General features: G+C 40.0%; 1 protein-coding gene and 2 pseudogenes across 1 annotated transcript; all 3 read left to right on the plus strand.

The window, feature by feature from the left end:
• Positions 1-3767: 3767 nt before the first annotated feature.
• Positions 3768-5776, plus strand: LOC149034569 (uncharacterized; annotated as a pseudogene).
• Positions 5777-6863: 1087 nt separating this feature from the next.
• On the plus strand, positions 6864-10859 carry LOC149034570 (uncharacterized; annotated as a pseudogene).
• On the plus strand, positions 10851-12552 carry LOC113665342 (melanocyte-stimulating hormone receptor-like). The gene has a single exon (XM_027181020.2). It carries the CDS (start codon positions 11121-11123, stop codon positions 12012-12014), a length of 894 nt encoding a protein of 297 aa, XP_027036821.2. The 5' UTR covers positions 10851-11120; the 3' UTR covers positions 12015-12552.
• Positions 12553-12929: the final 377 nt, after the last annotated feature.

Consider the following 12929-nt stretch of genomic DNA (forward strand, 5'->3'; position numbering starts at 1 on the left):
ATTTAAGCGAGTGGCAAATTAGACGCGCTAGAGCTCATGCAAGAGAGTGGGGTCCAGGTTCTTTGGTCGAAAAGTCCCTGTGTCATCGAGTTCGACTGCCACCAATAAAGCTTGACCATTTCTTAGACTTCGCGAACCGCCCGTACTTTTATCAAGACGTGTCATTTAGAACGAGGAAACTGAGGCTCAGCAGCGGCGAGAAGATCACAATGCCAAATGTCATTCGCAAAGTCACAAGGTCAACAATGGTCAAGCATTACCTTCAATTCTCCGAAGAAGAACAGTTTGAATCACTGAGCCCTTCAACCCTATTTCGCATCCTCGAGGTAAGGGAAGCCTCTCAATAGAAGTCCTATAGCGGCTTGGATAACACAGCAGCTGACGGGTCGGCGGGGTTCGCGCAACTCCTCCGAATAGTGGACGAGCTTGATCAGATTGGGCTCGCCAAGAACGTGGCAGGCGAACTGCGGAGAGCCCCCAGCGAGGGTAAGAGGTACTTCAAAATCCAGTTTCAGAGTCACTGCCAGGAAGATGAGAGCGAATGTCCCGACCACTGTCGTAAGTTAGGTCTCAGCGATCCAAAGGATCCAGATTTCCAGAAACAATGCTCACTTTAACATACTCTTCTCTGCCCTAAATGCGACGAGATTACTTCCGTTTTGCAGAAGATGCAACAGATTGTTAAGGATAACAAAACCTTAAGTTTTTATAGCGAGGACTAAAAAAGTGACTGGTTATACGACATCCAGAAATCTTCGGAGGCTATCGTCCCGTGGAAAGCTCACATTGTGAGATCCGTGAATCAGGAATGTGCAAAGCAAGATCTTATCGCAAAGCTTGACCAGACTTCATGTCTTTTTGTTATAGATTGGGCCATGAAGTTTCTGCAGCTGCGCTATATAGAGAGAAGCAAAGTGACTAGTACGGAAAAAGAGGGTTAAGTTGGCACATCAGTAGCGTTATGTCTCGAAGCTAGTCTAACACGACGGAAGTCATCTCGTACGCTCACCTCTTTGATCAGTGTACTCAGGACTGGTATGTAGTTACGTCAATTCTCGAAGATCTTCTAAAGCAGCTGAAAGTCAAGAATCTTTTGCTGCAGAAAGTCCATCTGAGGTCAAATGAAACCGGTTGCTATCCCAACAGCTCTCTAGTAACCGCTGTGAGAGATTTCGCAAAAGTAGTTGGGGTTGAAGTTCATAGTTATCACTACTCGGAGCCGAAATCTGGTAAAGACATTTGCTATCGTATCCTCTGTTCAATGAAGTCCTCTATTCCTGCTTACTGCAACGAAGGGCACGATGTTCTAACTGCCGTGGACATGAGAGATGCATTGACGCAACGCCCAGTGAAGGGAACAACAGCTACAGTGAGCATAGTCGACGAATCAAAGAACACTTCTGTATAAATAAGATTGAGCATTTTAGTAGCTTCCGGAACTTCGAATATGGAGATACCGGACTGAGAGTTTGGAAATGTTATAGCATCTGTGAAGGGAAGTACATTCCATATGACGTAATTTATATCAAGCACGTCAAACGTCCCTTCAAACCATAGAATCTCAAGGGTTTTATGATCCTCCTGAAAAATGTGTGGTCAAGCGTCGTTCAAAGGGCAGGAAGGAAACAGAGAGTACAACGCCATTGTTTGAATACTCTGTGCTTGGATGTGTTGAAGTGTTCGAAACGTTTTCGCAGCTAGAGCTGTACCTGGACGTTGGAAAGCATACAGTCAGCAGATTAAGCCAGTATGATGCAATCTAAAGGGACTGGGCCCTTTAAAAGTTCTCGTCGATAGATACCGCTGGTATCGAGTGCTCGAGCTGTTCGTTAGATTCCAGTACGCCACTCACTTCTCCCGGGGATACTTCGCCCCACTAGTGTCTACTAACAGGATGGGCCGTAAGCAAACCAAGAGGCAGCGTTAGATTTTCAGAGAAGGTAAAAGAATTCCTAACGGCACGGTTTACAATTGTAGAAAGAACTGGGCGAAAGGCAGACCCCGTCCAAGTTGCATTGGACATGCGAAATGCGAAAAATGAATCAAATGCAGGTTTGTTCACTAGAGAACAGTGGCTGACAAAGAGCCAAGTTCAGAGCTTTTTCTCCCGGCTAGCAGCAATGCGACGAAAAGATCATGGTGTGATTGGGATATCGCTGGATGAGGAGGAAGATGTCCAATGCGTCCAGGAAAATTCCGAGAGACAAGATCTGGTAGACAAAGTTAACGAAGACATCAAAGTCTCACATCCAATCTGCCACGACACGTATCACCTCTGTGAACGTTACCACAGTAACACACTTCAGAAATTCAATTTGGTTTTGTTGAGAGCCATCTATAGTCATTTTGAGATCCCTGTAAAATTGAAAGACAAAAAAAAAGGTCCTCTTAGACAAACTGTCGGACGTGATTAGTGATTGTCAATGTGTTTCTCAGTAGACTTATGTAAACAATGTCTCATATGGTGGCTGGAAGCGTAGAATATGCTCTACAGAAACAAACTACCTCTAGTTCCGAGTTCAAGTTCTGACGGCGTTGTTATAGTGTAATATATTATAATATCTAGAAGTCAGTGAAATGTTTTGATGAAAATGATTGAAAATTTACCAAAAGCAACACTTACAACATCTGTTCATAAGAAACATGTGTCAAAGTTTTTATCACGTTGGTAGCCGATTTCTCAGGCTATTGACAGGTTGCTGATCTGTGGACACAATCGACGCGGAACCGAGAGAAGCAAGCTCAGGATATTTGAAATTGATTTATTAATTATATGATATCAAACTCCAGGTAAAAGAATTTATTCTTTTCATCCGAAATTTTCCTCCCCAAATATTACATTGGGATGTAAATTGGGATACAAAACAAAAACATACGGCACAAGCTATCAGCGGTCTTTTCTATCGACCTTTTGTGCGGACCTTGGTAAGAACAGTATAATATCGAACTGGATCGTCGTGATCTAAATTTAAGCGACTATTTCTTCACTTCAGAAGCCTAAAACGAAATCTGCTCCAGTGGTTCGATTTTGGTGTAGGCGAAAAAATCGCGAATGCTCGTACATGTGCTGATTCAAACGGTCATAACTTTTGAAAAATCGAAAACGTACAGGGGTTTTTGCATATTTTTGCCTAGAAAGGTCTAAAATTGACGGCTGTGTAGGATAGAGTCGTCAACCAGGTCCCAAATCCCAAAACTTAACGTCTACATCAAGGTTATTTACGGCCAGCGGCCGATGGCGATTTCTAGTGGTCAGAATATGCTAAAATTCGCCTTTTCAAATATATTGAGAGGGAAAATTCTAACTTTCTTGGCAAACTAGAGAGATTTTTAAGCAATCTGATATGAATTATGTGGCTTAACTATGAGAATCAAATATTTTACAATGTTACAAAATATGCCTATTTTTCAATTTTCGAGACGTTGCAACGGTCCCTACGGACTGGGAAATAATTATGGCGCCTAATGCAGTTAGAAAATTATTTCGAATCAAACCAAATCTAAATTAGTTCTTTCCTAGGTAAAGTATTCTTTATGATAGAGTTTCAGGCAAAATTATTTTTGACGCGAAATTGACCGATGGAAATAAGAGAGACAGCCTCTTCTCTTCTCTTCAGTGTCAATGACTGGTTGCCTAATACATTTGAAAATGTATTAGACAACCAGTCATTGACACTGATCATGAAGAGAACCACCTCTTTAGATCATTTCATACTAAAGGATTAACTAGAGGTCCAAAAGTTGTCCTTTTTACAATACACCAAAAATTGATTTAGTTGAAATCAGATTACAAGGGATATCTGTTTACCTCGAAGTTAACCAATCGTTAACCACTGACACTGAAGAGGAACACCGCTTTAGATCATTCCATACCAAAGTATTAACTAGATGTCCAAAAATAGCCCTTTTTGCAATACACCAAAAATTGATTTAGTTGAAATTAGATTACAAGGGATATCTGTTTACCTCGAAGTCAACCAATCGTTAACCAAATTTAAGTTGACCCAAAGAAATTAAAGAATAATCAATTCCATTGACGCTGTATGTCTTAATTTATTCGTGTACGTCCTTATTGTGAATGCACGCGAGCGCTTCCAACTTAGAGGGTTTGCTGTGTCAATTTTGAAATAACATTTGTGCTTAGACAGATGACTTGAGAATGGAAAATAACACTAACTTCTCAAACCACGGATCAGAAAGCCACAACTTTCACGCCAAACCCTTCGTTGCTGTGAACTGTGCCTTGAATGCGCCATTAATGCTTGTATCAATTCTGGGCAACAAGTTGATTCTTGCTGCCATTATAAGGACTCCGTCGATTCGTTCTCCGTCAATGATTATGCTCGGTAGTCTTGCTGCTACAGCCCTTCTGGTAGGTCTTATCGCTCAGCCGTTGTATATTGCATATGAATGTTGTGCCGCGTAGCACTGGGAACACAAATGGTGAAACAGAGAATTAACTCTGAAGTGTAAATTAAAGTGCTATTTAAACCCATGAATAACCCACCGGGCGTTAGCCCTAATAAAGGGAAACAGGGAACCACACGAGGCAAAGAAAAAATCTTTTGACCTCGGTGGGAATCGAACCCACGACCTCCGGATTTGATCTACCGTTACTCTGCCGACTGAGCTACGAGGTCGCACAGAGAAAGTCGGGGACGATTTAGGATGGTGAATCGCGGCGAAGAGAAAGTAAGGGTACATATGAATGTTGTGCCGCGTAGCACTGGGAACACAAATGGTGAAACAGAGAATTAACTCTGAAGTGTAAATTAAAGTGCTATTTAAACCCATGAATAACCCACCGGGCGTTAGCCCTAATAAAGGGAAACAGGGAACCACACGAGGCAAAGAAAAATCTTTTGACCTCGGTGGGAATCGAACCCACGAGTTCATTACGAAGAACCATGTTCTTTACACTCTTTCTGCAATGGTAGGATTCGCCTTATGTGGTATTTCTCTCACAACCATAACAGTTATTAGCATGGATCGTTTTATTGCACTGCAATATCACTTGCGATATGCAACTCTTGTGACCAATTCCAGAGTGATGTATTCTATAGTAGCGGTATGGTTGATTATCTTGATCTATTCAGGACTTCGCTTATGGGATAACGTTCTATTTCACCTACTTTCCGCGATATTTACCGGTGTTTACCTTGCCATATCCACGCTTTGTTCCATTAAATTTATCAAATCGTCCGACGCCATAGATTGCAGATCCGCTCTCAAGAACAAGCTACAAAACGCCATCATTCAGAATCGCATAGAAAAAATGCGATTAAAACAAAGCGCTTTGAACACGTTCGTTTTTTATATCTCCATGATTGCATGTTACTTTCCCTCGTATGTTTTGCTCTTTCTTTTTGGAATTTCTTATTCCACATGGAAAACTGAATGGACCATCTCGACTACCGTTGTGTTCATGAACTCGTCCCTGAATCCAATTCTGTTTTGCTAGCGTATTTGCCATCTTCGGGTTGCAGCTGTGAAGACGGTAAGATATATGTTATGCACCACCACTGATTTATTTAAAAAAAACATTAACTTTTGTCAGACAATTTTGGCTTCTCAGTCTAGTGACAAGCTGCGTTTAAGCTGGCTCAATAGTGCTAAGAATCCAAATCTATATAAAAAATTGAATCAATCGGGGACATCGGAAAATGTTTTGAAATTAGTCAGGTTACGGCATCTGGGCTTCAAATCGCGAGAATGATAGACAGGCAAGTTTTTGCCATTTGTTTATACCCAAAACGCTTTCAAGATTTGAGAGTTCCCAAAGCCTATTGTAATGTCCATTACTAAGTAATTTTGTATTAACAAATAAACTGTAGAATTAAATTTCCTAAGTTAGTATTGCGTTGTCTTTATCAAATCGATTATTTAGCAGTTTCTTTTAGTGTTAATACCTTATAGCTATTTTTTTTCCTATTTCCCTTGAAAAAACATTGCATTTGCATTTCAGAAATTTAGGTGGAAAACTTGAGACTTGATGTTGAGAGATGAAAATTCAAATTCTAAAAGAAATATGAATATATATAAGTATTAAAAACTCATGGCCGACTGAGTCCATTAACTGTTTAAGTAGTACAGAGGAGTTGCCGATCATTGCTTTTGATAGGTTATGACATTGCATACGTGTAGAAATTGCATATCGACAGGACTAGTGGGTTTCCCCCCGAACCCGCAGGCACCTGTCTATAACTATGACCGGGATATAAAAATATTAGAGAAATGTGTCTCCTCATTCTTGTGATGTCGGTGTTTTAAAATTTAAATCCCGCACGTGCGGTGTAGCATCTGTCTCCCACGAGAACGTCAATGACCTCTAAAGCACGATTTTCAAACTTTAATGACTTCCTTTCCTCTTGTTTCGTCGCCCTTTTGTCAGTATTATTATTATCAGTTTTATTATTGCTCGTGCTATACTATTATCGTTAGCAATGACAGCTTTCATTGGCGTCTGTCCATATCAGTATCAAGTTTCTTACTCAGTGCGACAGCTGTTGTTACAAAGTGCGACAGCCCATCTTAGTATAAAATGCGATGGCCCATTATTGGAAAGAGCGACATCTCTTTTATTATGGAGAGCAACGTAGTCAAGTAATTTTGGAAAATGCGAGGACACACCCCCTCAACTCATTCTAACATTTTCTTATCTCAGCGTGCCTTTGAAAGCTCATTCTATCGATAAATCAGTCTTTTTCTAATTTTAGTAGATACAAAGCACTCTATTCAAATTTGAAAACTTAAGAGCCTTCTGGTTCGTAATTTGACGACAGATAAACAAACAAACGCAGGCTGTAGAACAGCCCAAAAATAATTCATATTGCACTGACGAGTTTGGCTGTGAACAGTATTTAATGTCTTGTTCATCAAAAAGCCTTAAATTTGCTGTTAAATCACTCAATTTAGTCTCTTCACTTTGAATTATTGATGTAATCATATGAAAAGCAACGTAAGAAAGACTCCCAAAGAGGAACTACATTGCCCATGACAGAATGGTAACGCTTGACGTTGAATAAGCTCAGCAGTTAAACGAATGTTTTGAGGAGGCCTTCAAACGTAGTTCCGTTCACTTCTTTGTCTGTGGAGGATATAATTCATCTGCTGTCTTTTTGCCTAAAAACCACGCAATTTGCTTACAACGGAGCCTACTATCTGTTTTTGGAACAGCTATGGTAGCCCAGGTATAGCCGTATCCCCCCCCCACCCCACAAGGTGAAACGCGAGCGTTCCGTTTCTCCTAAGGGGGGGAGGGTACGGCTACATGTAGACTACAGCTACGGGTTCGTCTGTCTCTGCTGTCTTTGTCAATTTGGAAGACGTGGAACAAAAGGCTTTGAGAGGGTGGCTTTAAAATAGTGGATGAACTGAAAGATGAGCAACATCAGCAGAGATAACAACGGATCGGCAGATCATGATTCCTTCAGTGAAGAACCTGGTAATTCTCAAACATTACTGGTAATCATAAACTGTGTTCTGAATGTTCCTTTGGTGTTCGTATCGCTTTGGTAATACTTTCTATTACAAAAACCCCCTCCATTTGTTCGTCTTCTTCAATGATCATGGTGTGCAGCCTCGCGCTTACTGACTTTCTCGTTGGACTGGTTGTACAGCCACTTTACATCGGGCAGCAACTCTCGAGAAAATCCAATTTACTTGCCCTCGAGACAAGCGTAGGCCATTCTGTTTGTGGTGTTTCATTTTTGACGATAACAGCTATAAGTCTGGACCGTTTTCTCGCTCTTCATTATCATTTACGATATTTTACTGTGTTTACCAAATCCCGCATCATATGTACCGCTGCAATCATTTGGCTGTTCAGTTCCCCAAGCATGGTACTTTTTTTTTGGAATAGGCGTTTACATCGCACATTTGTTGGATTTATCGTCGTAGTTTGTTTCATGGTATCCACCGTTTCGTATGTAGGTATACACTGCATCGTTCGTAAACACCAAAGACAAATTCACATCCAGAAAAATATTGTAGAAGGCTTCAGAAGTTGAAATAAACATCGTGCGTTTGAAGAGAAGTGCTGTGAACACATTCTTGTTCTATATCGCTCTTATTCTGTGCTATTTCCCATTTTTTGTATTTATTACATTGACTGGAGTATTTGGGCAGAAATGGAAAGTGCTATGGAGCTTTTCAGCCACTGTAGTATTCATGAATTCATCTGTAAACCCATTTTTGCATTGTTGCCGTATTCGAGAGCTACGCACTGCAGTTTTGAACACACTGAGAAAGATGTTGTGTAGAAAAAGCGTCCAAAAGCTTTTGATATTCATCGCCTCTTAGAAAAACGCACTGCACAGGTTAAAAAAAGAAAGTAGGGAAATTTTAATAAGCTTGAATAAACACATCAACTGTTAAAATGTGAAAACTGAGGAAGTCCCTCAAAATCGTGCTTCACTGGCGCTGGGAAACTTTGATGTTTACATGGAGGATTTGTTTTGAGTTTTTTTCATTTATCTATTTATTAGTTACTTTATGGAAAGAAACGAATGTCTCAGTGGGAAATCTGGCTTGCAGTCCTCCTTGAAAGGAAAAAAAAAAGAAGAGAAAAAGAAAAGGAAAGAAAAAAAAAGTCACCCTCGCGTAAGCAGTCAAAGACAGATGAGGCAAACTTGTTTACCCAGTCTCATCGGAATGGTAAAGAAAACGTCCAAAATACAGCCCAACCCGCTTGTTCGTTTTGCTTCAACGGCGATGAATCCAATTTCAGGCTAAAAGACTTTTTGACTTTCCGGGAGAGACGGGGGGTCTCGAAACTTAGGCCATTACTAGGATATAAGGGTTTGCGCCAAGGTTATTGGGCAAGAATTATCCATCTCAGACGGCAAGATAGACCGATGTTTTCAAACTAGGACTCGCAAAACTATGTACGTGACTAATTCAGACCAATTAAATTGATAATTTTGGGCAAGGTTTTTAATTTTTCCTGCTCTTATAACAGAAAGTATGAAAAGATAATTTGAGACGACGGATTTGCGCGACAAAATGAATTTCCTGCACGCAGATTGAGCGATTCTCATCGTTTAATTAAAAAATTGCGAAATCTGTTCAACTTACTCGAACTTATCAAAATTCAATAAGAATTGAGCTTTTCTTCGGGACTTGTTAAAGTTAATCAGGAATAGTTAATTTATTACTGATTTCGAAACACGATCAGATGTCGTTTAGCCAGTCATATTGACACCTTGCAAAGTCAATGTTTTCGCAGCTATTTCCACTTTTGCTGTTATTTTTTTTCCACAACTTGTTCGGTGTTATTCCAGTAGTGTTACTTGAATATTAAATAGAGTTCAGTTAATTTATCACATGGGATAAGGTTGTATTTCATCTACTTTCCGCAACATTCACCGGTGTTTGTCATGTAATATCCACGCTTTGTTAGATCAAAATTTATCACATCGTCCAACGCCATCGATTGCAGATCGGCTCTCAAGAACAAGCTACATAAAGTCGCATTCAAAATCGCACTGCAAAAATGCGATTAAAACAAAGCGCTTTGAGCATGTTTGTTTTTTTTTTTAAATCTTCATGATCGCTCGTTACTTTCCCGCGTATATTTTACTCTTTGTTTTTGGAATTTCTTACATAGCCTGGACCGAGACCATCTCATCTATCGTTGTGTTTATGAACTCGTCCCTGAATCAAATTCTGTTTTGCTGGCGTATTCGCGACCTTCCAGTTACAATGCTGAAGATGACTGAAGGGATGTTGTGTACTCCACAGATTAAGATTAAAAGAGGCAACTTTTGTAAGGCTGAACATTTGCAGCAACTTTCTGACACCTTACATTGACGACTGCATCGGCGCTACCTCCTCTACCAGAGAGCTCACTCAATTTATAACCACCGTCACTTCCTTTCACCCGGCTCTTAAATATACCTAGGAAATTTCCGACACCTCTATGGCTTTTCTAGACATCAAAATTTCAATTGAAGGCAACGGTTTATGCACTAGTGGTTACTACAATCCAGCAGATTCACATAGTTACTTGTCGTATTCATCTTCGCATCCAGCACACGTTAAGAACTCCATACCCTTTTTCATAGTTTCTCAGACTTCGTCGTCTATGTAGTGACGGCTCCGATTTTTTCCCGAAAAATCAGAGACAATGTGCCAGTTTTTCGATAAACGTGGTTATCCTGTTTCTGTCGTTCAAGCGGGCCACCACCGCGCCCAAAAAATTGATCGACAGTCAGCACTGCAAACGGCTGATAAAAGGAAAACACTGACCACATTCCATTCACTCTCAGATTTCAGCGTCACAACCACGCGGTTAAATCTATCCTTCTTTAAAACTTTAAATTACTGCAAAACGATTCAGAGACTGGCACTATCTTTTTGCTGCCCCCACTAATTTCATTCAAACGTAACAAAAACATAGGCAACTTTTTGGTCAGAAGTTCATTTCAAACCAATGACCGATTTTCAACTTTCAAACGCGGTCGCTCACAATGCAAAACTTGTCCTTTCATTCATAATGAAGAGAAAACATCGGGACCCAAGAGATCCATTAAGATCACTGATCACTTTACGTGTACCTCCGCCATTGTCGTTTACTGCGTAACTTGCACTTGTTGCAAGAAGTTATAGATTGGTGAAACAGGAATACGACTAGGTGACCGATTCCGAGAACACTGTGACGTGGAAAGAAATGACAAAGACGCAAACCAGTCGCCAGACACTTTAATCTCCCTAATCATTCTAAACAACATATGGCAGTTTGCGGCCTTTCCTTACATCAAGGCAGTTCGGAAAGCCACAAAACACTAGAACACAAATTTATTTTCCAAATCGGCACCCTTAATCCCCACGGTATCAACGAGTGCTTTTTACTTAAATAATTTATTCTTCTTTTCTCGTCACCATACTCCCACCAATGGCATAGCTCCACTTTCTGCATATAAACTTATACACATCCCACAATTCTTCCAATCGCTCTGACGAAGGGCTAACGCTCGAAACATCAGCTTTTTTTCTCTTTACGGTGGTCAATTTACGTTTTCAACTCGGTTGTTAACACTAAATCACCTTCGAACTGAGCTGATTTGCTGTGTCAACTTTGAAATAATGTTTGTGCAGAGACAGATGACTTGAGGCCTAGGATGGAAAATAACACTAACTTCTCAAACTGCGAATCAGGAAATCACAACTTTCACGCTAAACCTTTCGTCGTTGTGAACTGTGCCTTGAACGCACCATTAATGCTTGTATCAATACTGGGCAACACGTTGGTTCTTGCCGCCATTATAAGGACTCCGTCGATTCGTTCTCCGTCAATGATCATGCTCGGTAGTCTTGCTATTACAGACTTCCTGGTAGGTCTTATCGCTCAACCGTTGTTTATTGCAGATGAGCTCATTATGAAGAACCACGTTCTGAACGCTGTTTCTTCAATGATTGGATTCGCCTTATGTGGTATTTCTCTCACAACCACAACAGCCATTAGCATGGATCGTTTTATCGCCCTGCAATATCACTTGCGATATGCAACTCTTGTGACTAACTCCCGAGTGATCTATTCTATAGTAGCGGTATGGTTGATTATCTTGATCTGTTCAGGACTTTTCTTATGGGATAAGATTTTATCTCACCTACTTTCTGCTATACTCACCGGTGTTTGTCTTGCAATATCCACTCTTTGTTACATTAAAATTTACCAAATCGTCCAACGCCATCGATTACAGATCCGCTCTCAAGAACAAGCTACAAAAAGTCACATCATTCAGAATCGCACAGAAAAAATGCGATTAAAACAAAGCGCTTTGAACACGTTCGTTTTTTATATCTTCATGATTGCATGTTACTTCCCCGCGTATGTTTTTCTGTTTCTTTTTGGAATTTCTTATTCCACATGGAAAACGGAATGGACCATCTCGTCTACCGTTGTGTTTATGAACTCGTCCCTGAATCCAATTCTGTTTTGCTGGCGTATTCGCCAACTTCGGGTTGCAGCTGTGAAGACGGCAAGAGATATGTTATGCACCACCACTGATTAAATTAAAAAACAGTAACTTTTGTCAGACAATTCTGGCTGCTTGGTGCAGCGACAAGCTGCATTTAAGCTGGCTCAATAGTGGGAAACATCCACATTCAAACAAAAATAATTGAATCATCGGAGACATCGGAAAATGTTGTAAAATTAGATAAGTCAGGTTACTGCATCTGGGCTTTAAATCGTGACAATAATAAACGGGCAAGTTTTTATCTTTTGTTTATACCCAAAACGCTTTCAAGATTTCTTGCCAAAAGGAATAGAAGAGGTGTCGTAGAGAATTCCCAAAACCTATTTTAATGTTCAGTACTAAATAATTTTGTATGAACAAATAAACTGTAGGATTAAGTGTCCTGAGATGGTATTGCGTTGTCTTTATCAAATCGATTATTTAGCAGTTTCTTTTAGTGTTAATACCTCCTAGCTAATTTTTTCCTATTTCCATTTGAGAATACATCGTATTTGGATGTCGGAAATTTAGAGGAAAAATTGGTACTTGATGCTGGCAGATGAAAATTCAAATTCTAAAAGAAATTTGAATATATATAAGTTTTAAAAGTTTATGACCGACTGAATGCAATAACTGTTTTAACAATATACATGAAAAAATTACTCAGGTCTGATTGGTTAATATAAAAACAGTTTAATTTTCCGGTAATTCAATGCAGGAAAGGGTTAATTCAGTGCAAAGAAAGTAACAAACCAGACATTCTGATTGGTCAATAATCAAAGAAACTCAAACATAGCTAATGAAATGCGAGCCTTGTATGTCACAACATTTGGCTACGCTGAAAAATTTCGGGCGAAACAAAGGCCGGCGTTTTAAATAGGTTTTGTTTTCCCATCGCAACAACAATACAGTCGCTGAAAAACATCTCTAACACCGAAAACATATCCATGTTTGCTCGAGGCGCTTTAC

Source organism: Pocillopora damicornis, chromosome 14, assembly GCF_964200805.1.
Source record: "Pocillopora damicornis chromosome 14, jaPocDami1.2, whole genome shotgun sequence".
Lineage (NCBI taxonomy): Eukaryota > Metazoa > Cnidaria > Anthozoa > Scleractinia > Pocilloporidae > Pocillopora > Pocillopora damicornis.

Excerpts from the sequence above, each read along its gene's own strand:
- LOC113665342 (XM_027181020.2), top strand. The coding sequence starts at position 11,121 with ATGGAAAATAACACTAACTTCTCAAACTGCGAATCAGGAAATCACAAC.